At 42.0% G+C, this 11,793-nt stretch overlaps 1 protein-coding gene across 1 annotated transcript in view; it reads right to left on the minus strand.

Annotated features, from left to right (window-relative positions):
• Nucleotides 1-11,793, minus strand: part of WDR19 (WD repeat domain 19) — a 70,253-nt gene that overhangs the window by 12,746 nt on the left and 45,714 nt on the right. The window contains 9 exon segments of the mRNA XM_023753652.1: nt 1,325-1,449; nt 2,275-2,371; nt 3,655-3,732; nt 4,483-4,551; nt 5,829-5,941; nt 9,097-9,221; nt 9,567-9,713; nt 11,228-11,311; nt 11,767-11,793. The exon segment at nt 11,767-11,793 is cut by the window's right edge and continues 2 nt beyond it. Coding sequence (XP_023609420.1) covers nt 1,325-1,449; nt 2,275-2,371; nt 3,655-3,732; nt 4,483-4,551; nt 5,829-5,941; nt 9,097-9,221; nt 9,567-9,713; nt 11,228-11,311; nt 11,767-11,793 — 865 coding nt within the window.

Here is an 11,793-nt window from a genome sequence, read left to right on the forward strand (position 1 = left end):
TGCTTCTATCTTCCACCAACTTGTTTCTATCCTCCTCCCTCGACCTCTAAAGTCTCACATTTTGCTGGACTGTGTGCTCATAGGACCCTGGCGACACCACTCCTGTCTGAAGCTGAGAACGATCTCCCTCCCCTTTCTGCTCCTTTCTGTGTGAGAGACGGGTCCTCCTGTTGCTCTAAAGGGAAATGCACTCCTGGGGGTGGCCAGTAGGAATTCAGAATGTTCCCTTAAAATCGGTGGTATGGATCTGTGAGGTCTGATATGGAAGCCACTCGCCACATGTGGCTATTTAAGATTAAAAATTAAAATGACATAAAATTAAAAAATGGTGTTTATCAGGTGCACCCGCTGTAGCCCCAGTGCTCTGCAGCCAGGCCAGGGGCCGCCACGCAGGCAGATGGAGCATCCGCCCTCCAGCACAGCGGGACGTCCCGCTGGACAGGGCCCCGGAGAGGACACCTACAGCCCAAGTCACTCGTTAAATGGCTGCTCCGTGCTGGGTGCCTCCACGTCAAACAAACGTCAAACAAGCTCTTGTGCCCTGGCCTGACAGCCACGTTAGCATTAGTGGGGGAAGGTGTACTTTGATGTGTGAAAATTTGGAAAAGTCGGTAAGTTGGAGCCTGTACAGTATGGTGACTAAGTGATACTGTGAGCATACTTGAAAGCTGCCAAGAAAGTCAATCCTAAAAGTTAACTTTGTCTGGTGACGGATGGAACTAGACTTCAGGTGGTGATCATCTCACAATGTGTACAAATAGCGAATCATTATGGCATACACCTAAAATCAATACAATGCTATATGTCAATTATACCTCAATAATTTTTTTTTTTTTTTTACAAATAAACTAGTGGAATTGTAGAAAATCCACTATCTTATAATTAATAAACTAGCAAGCTCTGAAAACTAACAACCATTTTTTAAACAAATCTTCTTTTTGGTCCAGGTAACACATTTATATGCTTCAAAGTCAAAACAATATAAAAAGACACAGAAACCTGCTGTCCCTCTAACCCCTCCACCTGGTGGCCTTGGTGCCCCACCTCCTCTGCACCTCGCCTAGTTTCCTTTAGGAAACTACTTCTGCTAGTTTTAAAAATATATATTTCTAATTTTATTTGAAATATATATTCATTCTTACTTTTTGCATTTTTGTACACAAAAGGCGGATCTTGTATAATTATGCTGCATCTTGCTTTTTTCACTTAACAATATGGAGAATGAGGAGGTCCCTGTACTCCAGTGGAGAGGTGCCCAGAGCAAACCCCTACAGGTGGTAAGCACCCCTGGCAGGTTATGCCCCACGGCGCTCGAAGGCCTCACCTTGACTAGAATGTAGCTGTGCAGGATCATGAGGTTGGTGGCCATCTCCGAGGGAATCTTGATCTTCTGGGATTTAAGTTCTGCGTACATACTGAAGAGCAGGTCATGTGCATTCCGATAGTTTCCTGGGAAACAAGGTGGTGAAATGACATTACTGCAAAGGATGAATTCTGAGGACTTTCTGTGGGCCCTCATTTTACAAATGACTTAATCATGTTACTAGTAATACCCTAATAATTTCTTACATCAAGTAACTCAGTAGTTTTTCCCACTGGAATTATGGTCCTAACATCCAGCCAGCCCGTCAGGAAGAAAACGGTGGCGACATCCTAGACGTCTCTCTTCCTCCGGGCTCCCACCTGGCCCCGGAGTTCAATGGGTCATCAAGTTCTGAGTCTCCCTAATTCAGCCTCTCTTCCTGGGCCTCTGCCAGCGCTTCTTGTCACCTCTCTCAGCATCATCTGCCTCCATTCTGATGTCAGTGTTCTTGTAAAAGCCTCAAGTCTCATCCCACACCCCAAAACCTCAGGTCACACCCCTACAAAAATCCTCCCCCAGGCCTCAGGGACCAAGTGCAATTCCTCAGCAGAGACTTCAGCCCTCCAGGATCTGCCTCCGCCAACCTTCCCTGCCTCCTCTTTGCCCGCCCCGCCCGCTCAGTCATGGCCAGGCCCACGGTGTCCCTCACTCCTTCGAGCACGTGTGTTCTCACGTGCTCAGGCCCCCAAGGAGTAGAGGAAACAGCAGGTGACCGGGGCAGGCTTTAGTGGAGCTATTCAATAGCCCCCTGTGATGATGAGTTCTGTCACTTCTCTGGAAACTTAAAAATGATGTTTCCCCCCAGTCGTCTTGGTTCAAAGCCATCCTCGATTAGAATCGGGCTCCTCTTCCCTGGTGGGGGAGGGTTTGGGGAGCTTGATTCCACTACTCGTGTGGGGAGAGGGACCTACCGGCAGACTGCTCTTCCCTGGCGATGATAATGGCAGTCCGGGCGGCTTCCCGGTATTGCTTCAGGGCCATGTACAAGCGGAACAGGTACTTGGCATCCTGACATAGAAACCATGAGAGAAACGTCACTTTCTTCAGTAGCTAAGGGGAGAAACACCTAAAATTTCGCATTTCAGTTTGAATCATATTTGCTTTCCAGTAACTGAGGGTTGATACTGTTTAAAAAAAAAACACGAATAAATAATTAGTTTATCAAATATTTACCTAGAGTTTAATATGTGCCAGGTAATATTCTAAGTACTTGAGAAATACTAGCTCGTTTACATCTTCATGCCCTCCCTGAGGAAGGCACAGTTACAGAATTCACTGACCCTCCACGGGACCCGGCTTCACTCTGTTCCTCACCCCGCTCCACGGAGTTCCCTCTCACACGCTGAAAACGAAGTGTGTTCTTATACGATGTACCAACTTTGCAAACTTTCAAAGAATTTTACACCTATGTAAGTTTCTCAGGCCGATACACTTTTCTTTGGCCTTTGAGCAGTTTCCATTCCTAGTCTCCTTAAACCTGGACAATTTCACGTCCTTGGTGCTGGCTCCCGATGGCTATGACAAGTGGGTGGAAGGAGAGGTGGTTTACAACAGTTTAAGGGCCTGTGCCCTTTTGGCAGGTTAACTTGGCCTCCCTGAACCTCAAGGTTTTTATCTGTAAGGAGCAGATAGTGGGTTTGGAGGTCAGGACTGTTACAGTCCTCTCCAGGGGCGACATTCTAGTGCCTTCTCTCCAAACCCGTGACCCGAGTTCCTTCACAAGCAGATCCCCTTGGACCCCAAAGCAAAAGGGAAGGGAGGATCGGGGGCATCTCTCAGGATGAGTCTGTCCTCACTGGGACTGAGAGAAGACCAGTTTCTGTGCAAACTCCAAGAGAGTCACACACTTTAAAAATAGCTTCTTAACGACTTATTTCTACTTCATATTTCTAGTGAGTTACTTTTATGCTACATATGATTTTTATTAATTCCTAATATTTTTGAAATACAAATAAAGTACACTAATTTTCAGGAGTGAGTGCTAACTCATAGTTCTAGTAATCATTTTTCATAGTTCTAGAATAACTAAAGCTCCATAACATTTGAGGAAAATTGTGGGTGGTGAGGATTGCTATCAGAGCGCTGTGGCCGTTTCATAGGTGGCGATGCTTATTTCAGAGAGAGAATGTACAGTGTCCTCCAAGGAGCAGGGTCTGTCGAGATGACCCGAGGCTACATGCAGAGAGAGAATTTTACGTCTGTGGTGCAAAAGCCACAATATGTAAAAACAAGACAGAGGGAGTAAAGTCTAACTGAGACACAGGAACCGCGTGAAGAAAGCACTCCAGGACCTTCGGCAGGCCGTCGCTCTCCCCCATCAGGTGGTCTATCAGCTGACTGGTCAGCAGTTCATCTTGGGCCTGACCAACCTGTTTAGGAAGACAGAGAACCTGTAAATTCAAATCTTTTTTTTTTTTTAAATATATTTTATTGATATTTTACAGAGAGGAAGGGAGAGAGATAGATAGTTAGAAACATCGATGGGAGAGAAACATCGATCAGCTGCCTCCTGCACAACTCCCACTGGGGATGTGCCCGCAACCCAGGTACATGCCCTTGACCGGAATCGAACCTGGGACCCTTCAGTCCGCAGGCCGACGCTCTATCCACTGAGCCAAACCGGTTTCGGCTGTAAATTCAAATCTTAAAACTAAAAAGAGGTGGGGAGAAAACAGATAATCTGCTAAGGAAATGGGATTTAAAAACATGTAAAAATTCCTATTGTCAAGTGCCTGAAACAGAAGCACAGGTCTTCTTTCATTCGTAGAGTTGCCATTAATAAAAACCTACCTTAGAAACTGTAGCTTTTCAAAGTGGCTATATCAAAATCTACTTTTAAAAAAATATACACAGAGAGGACATACTTCTTGGATGTTTCAATAAAAACTTTCTTAAGGGAAGTGATTGTTAGCATCTAGAGAATAATATCTGTGATTTTACTTTAAAATGATGTAGGGAAGGAGGGTGGGGTATGAACAAAGGAAGACTGGCTATGTGTTGATAGCTGTTGATGTTAGATAATGGGTTTAATGAGAGTTTGTTACAACATTTGTATATATGTTTGGAAATGTCTTCAAAGGGTTTAAAAACATGAAAGTTTCATTATAGAGCTTACTTACAGTTTCAATTGCCATTTCGATTGCTGCATTATTTTCCGAGCTTGGACATTTTAGGAAGTGTTTAAGTGCCTGAAATGAGAATTGTATAACAATTAAAACTCTTTGGACTGCTTCCACATTGAGAAAAACAAAGCTTTGATGCACACAAAAGGGATTATAGTCTGTAAAAGTGTCATCTTGCACAGAGTTGGATCTTAAAATATATACTTAACGGGCTGAGTTTAGTTTAAAAAAATGGAAGGATCCAGTGAACCCTCTGAAGAATATAGCTCATTTCTGATGAAATGACAATAAAAAGTGTGCCCTCTTTCAGCAGGATTTATTTTCATTCATTTACTGATTCAACAAGTATTTATGGACAACCTGTTACTATGTATATGAGACTGCTAGATGCTACGGAGAAGACCAGGGGGGTATGCTATGGTACCTTTTTGTACTATGTACAATCTAATTGGGGTGATCGGTGTGATGTGCTGATAAGGAACCATTTGGGCCATAGCTGTCTAATTCCTGAACATCATACCACCACATCTATGAGGAAATGTAAGGTTATAACAGCTTAAAAGACTGGTAAGTGGGGAAGAGGGCAGAGAGGAATCTCACTGGAAAACAAGGATGGGGAAAGGCGAGCGGAGTGCAGGATTCTTCAGTGGAAATAGCTGGGTGCCAGATTGGGAAGCTCAGGCTGGTTGGTCCAATTGGGGAAGGGCTTGGACTTAGTATCGAAGACGTAGAAATGGCAAATGGATGGCCTGAAGGCAGGTTCACACACACAAATGTTTCTCTGCCCAGCAAGGTAGTCTATGAATATCTGTGCCCGTATTTTAAAACTGGGAGACTCAGGCTTCCGGTTCTTATTAAAAATCATACGATCTGGCACGATGGGGCCCACGCTCCTAGCTGGCAACCACCTTGTGGAGGGAGCAGCAGCTGTTCCCTCAGACGCCACCCAGCGGTCCCCGTCCTGTCGCACATGAGCCAGCTTTCCCCACAGCTTCCTGTATTTATGTCTCTCGCTTGCACACAGTAACCCTACGTTAGGGGCTTCTTAGCACTGAAAGTACCATTTGGGGAACAAAGGGAAGGATAAATGATAGGGAGAGAAACTAAAAACGGAAAATAGGAGGAAACTATTGCAATAACCTAAGGGGAAGCTATCTGGTTTTGGGTTAAATTGATGGTAGTTAGAATGATAAGAAGATGCGAGAGATATTTTGAAGGAAGAATGGGATTGGCTGTAGCAGAGAGAAGAATTTAGAGTTTAATTAAAAACATAGTATATTTTAAATTATCTCCTATAACCATTCCTGTAGAGTCCAATGTATGTTTCCTTGGCACATACTAACTCGTGAATATTGGCCACACAGCAAGAAGAATTTTCCAGCCTGAAAATGCCTTTTTTCTCCTTCAAAATATAAGGCAATGCTTTGATAGTCTTCATTAGTAGTGTTTTCAGAACCTACAATAGAAATTCATTGAGTAAAATATTTGAGCAAAAATTTACTTTTATTGTTAACTAAAAATAAGATCTAAAAACAGGTTGATTAAAAACTTCACAAGCAAATAATGTTATTATCAGTGTCTGCTTTCATCACAAAACACATTCATCATAATTACTCCACATATCAACTTTGTTCCATCTTTTCCCTCTACCCAGGAATCAGGAGAGGAAGTTGTGAGTCTCTGTGAGAATCCAGGCTATGGTTTGACATTACTCCTACCAACTTTTACCATTCTTTAAGAGTCTCAATCTCATTTCCTAAAACAGGAATAACTATGACTATAATCTCAACCATGACTTGCCTAGAGTTTCAGAACTATCAGAAGCCAAGTTAACTGTAATGCAAATGTAACCCATCTCCCTTTCTCAGCAATGCCTGGTCTAAACAATAGTCTGTATGCATTTGTCAGGTAAGGAAGGAAGATGACATTCAAGTGGCCAATAGATGCCATTTAAAGAAAATTACTGTTACTCTTTTGGTTTGAGGCTTAACTATATTAAGCACAGAGGAAGAAAGCTGGAGTTCTAATTCATTGTTTACATTTACTCATGGGAGTTGGAGACCCAGTAGGATACTTGTGCCTCTACCCCAAGGCAGATATGGAGTTTATAAGAGAAGGGGATAAAGAAAGGTGGAGAAAAGTGTTGGGTTGTGTGTTTTTTTTGGGGGGGGGGTGTGGGGGGATTGAAGGGAGTGTGTATGATCCTATATAATAAAACCCTAATATGCAAATTGACCAAATGGTGAAATGACCAGTGGAACGACTGGTTGCTATGACATGCACTGACCACCAGGGGGTAGACGCTCAATGCAGGAGCGTCTGCTTCCCCCCTGACCCCAAGAGGGAGGTGACTGGCTGGGGCGAAAGGGGGGCGCCAGGCCACCAGCCAAGGCAGGTGCCAGCAGGACCCCCCCCCCCGATTGCCCCGCCCACCAGTCACTCCTCAGATGGCCCTGACCGCCGGCCAGGCCTAGGGACCCTACCCTATATATCGGGAACAGTCTCTTAGATTTAAAAATTAAAACCTGGCAAGGCTACTCTAACACTGAAAAAACAGGATGATGCCGTGATGACATGCATGGACTCTGGCTTGCACATTTTGTGGTCAGCCCTGATTCTGACACTTATAACTGTGTGACAAAGCCAATTACTTAACTTCTCTCTGCTTCAGTTTTTTTCCACCGATAATATGGGGGGAATGGTACTACTGCCTCAGATGGATCATGTTACATACTACTTTTTATAATCAGGGCAAAAAAATGTAGCTGCCCATAAAACAGCAAGATGCCTTTCACCTGTATGAAAAGTATGGTCACTGGTGCATGCAGCGTCCCAGATTGCGAGAGGGATGTCTGACTGCCGATTTAGGCCTGACATCCCCCGAGGGGTCCCGGATTGCGAGAGGATGCAGGCCAGGCTGAGGGACCCCCTCACACCTGTGCACGAATTTCGTGCACTGGGCCTCTAGTATAGCATAAGCCACATCCTTATGAAATTAGAGAAATTTAAATAATTTAGTGCAATGATGATTTTAAAAAATTGATTTCAGAGAGGAAGGGAGAGGGAGATAAAAACATCATTAGAGAATCATTGATTGACTGCCGTCTGCATGCCCTCTACTGGGGATCAAGCCTGCAACCCAGGCATGTGCCCTGACCTGGAATCGAATCACGACCTGGTTCATAGGTCGATGCTCAACCACTGAGCCACACTGGCTGGGCAATGGTGATTTTTAATGTTAGAACAGAAATATCATCTGTCAAGTTGGGCATTAATAATGCTAATGTTGCTTTTACGTATACATCCTTTTTTTCAATAACTATTTTCTCCACTTATCTGAATGACTTCCCAAGATATCAGAAGATGCAGTTAACTATTTCTTCCCTCGAAGACTTAAAATATTTCTCATGAATCCTATCATCAATTCTTAAGTAACAAGAAAGGACAAATATTTTATGATTCCACTTATATGAAGTGTCACGAATAGTCAAATTTAGAGACAGAAAGTCGAACAGTGGTTACCAGGGGCTGGAGGAAGGGAAGTGGGGAGAGTTACTGTTTAATGGATACAGAGTTTTAGTTTAGGATGATGAAAAGGTTCTGGAGATGGATGGTGGCAATAGTTGCACAGCAGTGTGAATGCACTTACTGTCACACTTAAAAATGGTGAAAATGGTAAATTTACGTTACTTATATTTTACCACCCCCCAAAACAAACAAACAAACAAACAAACTCCAAAGCAAAACAACATGACAATGTTATGTATGGTCCATAAAATGAAAACCTGAAAGTTATTTCAGTAGTTTCTAAGAATAATCGCAAATATGGGAAGGAAAACCTGTAAGCAGGTGTTCTCAGAATATAAAATTCTCTTTTGATCTTTCAAAATCTTTAAAAGCCACATCTTTTAGCCGAAACCGGTTTGGCTCAGTGGATAGAGTGTCGGCCTGCGGACTGAAAGGTCCCAGGTTCGATTCCGGTCAAGGGCATGTACCTGGGTTGCGGGCACATCCCCCATAGGAGATGTGCAGGAGGCAGCTGATCGATGGTTCTCTCTCATCGATGTTTCTAACTCTCTATCTCTCTCCCTTCCTCTCTGTAAAAAATCAATAAAATATATATTTAAAAAAAATAAATAAAAAATAAAAGCCACATCTTTTGTATATCATTCTTCATCAAAAGTAACCATATATTCTTTTTTTTTAGTAACTATATATTCTTAATTTATAATTCAATTTTTTAAAATTTATAAAAACATTCACTTTTTCAAAACTCATTCTGCATTTACGGTATATCACCTTCATTTGGGAACCTTGCTTTTCCACTGGCTGATCCATAGCAGGATTTGGGAAATCTGGCTTCTCTGCTCTTGGAAGTTACCCCCAAATCCTTAAGTTTTGAAAATGGTCTTATAATTGCACATCACCGTTAAGGTGAGAGTAGGGATCCTGAAATCCAAGAAGTACCATAGATATTTGTGTGTTTCTATGTAAAAATGGTGGGTATGCCCATGCTTGTGCTTATCCCAACCTGATCATTAGATTGTGAGAATCAAAATGTTTATATGGTAAAAATCCTTAAGAGAAATCAGGGGAAACAATGATATTTACCAATAATATCTGCATAGATTTCCATCTTGTTGTGCTGCTGAGCCAGTGTGAACGCTTCATTGTTACATTTGGACATGACAAGAAACTGGATGGCAGATCCGTAGTCACCGAGTTGTAGGAAAAACCTAAAACAAAGTGCTAACTGAGCTCGACTCGTTTCAAATACGTTTGTCATTTACAAAAGAAAATGTTTCCCAACCATGAGAAGCCATTAACAATAAAAATGTATGAGGTGAACTGCAGTTCTATAGTCTATGATGCTTATATTGGAAAAACACCCTCTCATACACTCATACAGTGACCACAACAGTGGTTTTAAACACTTAGGCCTAAAAAAAAAAAAAAAAAAACAAAAAAAAAAAGAAAGAAAAAATAATAAATATTCCACTTAAATTTGTTTGCTAAAGGGAAGCAGGGGCTTTCCTCTAAGGCTAGTTTTTGGAAATCAAACTATCAATGCCTTATGCTACCTGGCTACCATTTTGGCTCCATCCAGGGACTGGGTCTCTCTGACGATACTGACAGCCTTTTCCGGATTGTTGAGGTGATCCAGATAGATTCGGATGACACTGTTCCACTGCTTTGCGTTCTCATAAGCCACCACAGCTTCTTTGTATCTGTAAGAAATTCTTAGTTCAGACAAACTTTCTTCCACTGTCACATTTGGGGGAAAATGTCAATAAATGGTTGGGGCATTTTTCTCTTTTATGGTGGTAACTGATTATTTTTCTGGAACTTCTTTTTCAGAAGGAATACCAAGAACGATCTCACTAAAATATGTTCTTTATAGGTTTAATAAACTAACAGTAAAATACCAATACTGAATTTTGTCTCCTCATCTGAATCATCTCTATATATAAAGCGGTAATATGCAAATTAGCCAGGCGTCACCACCGGCTCTGGAGGCGGCTGCATCATGACCAACCGCTCAGGAGGAGCTGTGTGCGCAGATGGGCGGGAGGGGACAGCGTGCTGCCCCCAGCCCCAGCCGACACACACCAGGGGTGGGGGTGTGCTCCGAGTGGCTGTGGCGCACCCCCAGTGGGTGGCAGTGGCGGCTGAAGTGAAGCAGCCCGGGTCCTGGGTGCTGGAAGGGAGCCAGGTGCCGGCAGCCAGGGGAAGGAAAGCCTATTCTGGCACGAATCTTCGTGCAACAGGCCTCTAGTATCTCCATAATATTTTATATTTTACTATTTTTCAAAGTTGAAATATTACAATATTAATATAGGCTTATTTTAGAAAACAAAATATAGATTTTTACAGTTATAAAGCTTAACAGTGATACAGAAAATCTTTGTGTTGACCTCTAGATGGCGCTCAACTTCTCCAGTACACCAGCTCTCCAGCTTGTTTATTTAGTGTATCTATTTCCTAAGGTTACTTTTCTAAAAGTGGAGGGTATTAACCTTTAAAAATCTCTTAATACATATCGTTCAATAACTTTTTAAAGGCTTTAGAAATTCATACTACCATCAATAAGGTATAAAAAGTGCATTTGGACAGTATGGTCATTGATTTAATATAATCTCTCCCAATATGATAGGTTAAAATGATACAGTTGCTTTAATTTAGTTATTATTAATAAAGTAGAGATTTTTCATATTTACATGAAATGCAATTTCATAATTGTATTTCCTCCTGAGGGTCTCCTTGTCTTTTTCCTCCTAGCATCTTTGAGTTTCCTGTATGAAGTTGCAGGAGACCTTTGTGTATTCAGGATATTAACTATCAATTGCTATATTTTAATACTGTTTTGAAGCTTAAAAAGTGCAACCACAGCTGTGGAATTCATGTTTCTTCACTTTTTCTCTCTCTGCATCAGTAAGTTATCCTCCTTAAGAAAAATGACTATTACCAACTTTATTTTCATGCCATATTAACTCAAAATTCCCACCCCTAGTATTTAACACTCAAATAAAAAGAGTTAATACTCTGCATTTGAATACATGCAGACTCGACTGAGGTATATCAAGTTTGAGAGAACTTAACGGTCTGGCACTTCAGGCCAGGCAGGGCAGGGCAGGGTTGTTTGCTGTTTCTCTGCGTTGCCTTTCTCAGAGGGCTGCAAATACCACTGTTAATGTATAAAACATTACTTTACATTGATGAAAATTTGAGAGATCGTACAAACCTCCCATCCGCTTCTTTGGCTTTGGCATACTGCAGGTAAATCTTTGGGGAAGAGACATGAGGCAGAAGCTCACCGACTTTTGCCCTAGAAAGGTGGGCGTAGGAGAAAAATATCACCATGATGTTCATTCTAAAAGTAGCTTCCTACAATCAAACGTTACAGTTATCATGAGCTTTTAAAAATCTTGGCTCCTATAGTTTAAAGATTTAATTGTTTTTTCTCTTGACCACCCCTCTCTGCACCCTGGTAGGAAAATGGTGGTTAGTTCCTTAACTCTTTGGGGCAACCCCTATTTCTTCCTTCTAGTAACTTACCTGATCAGGGATTTCCCCAGACCAAGTCAACAGAATGTGCTGTTCTTTGAAAAAAGTACTATTAACATGAATTCATATAAAAAGAAAAAAAAAGGAGATGGAGGGAAGGCCCAGGTAGGAGGAACAGGATGTGTAGGGAGGAGGAGCGACAAGGAAACAGGTGGGAAGACCCTGGGACGCATTCATTTCCATACCTGCTCAGAACAAATTTCAGCAAATTCTTACCAATTCTTATAGCGTATGTAAACAGAT

Source organism: Myotis lucifugus, unplaced genomic scaffold, assembly GCF_000147115.1.
Source record: "Myotis lucifugus unplaced genomic scaffold, Myoluc2.0 scaffold_48, whole genome shotgun sequence".
NCBI classification, from domain to species: Eukaryota; Metazoa; Chordata; class Mammalia; order Chiroptera; family Vespertilionidae; genus Myotis; species Myotis lucifugus.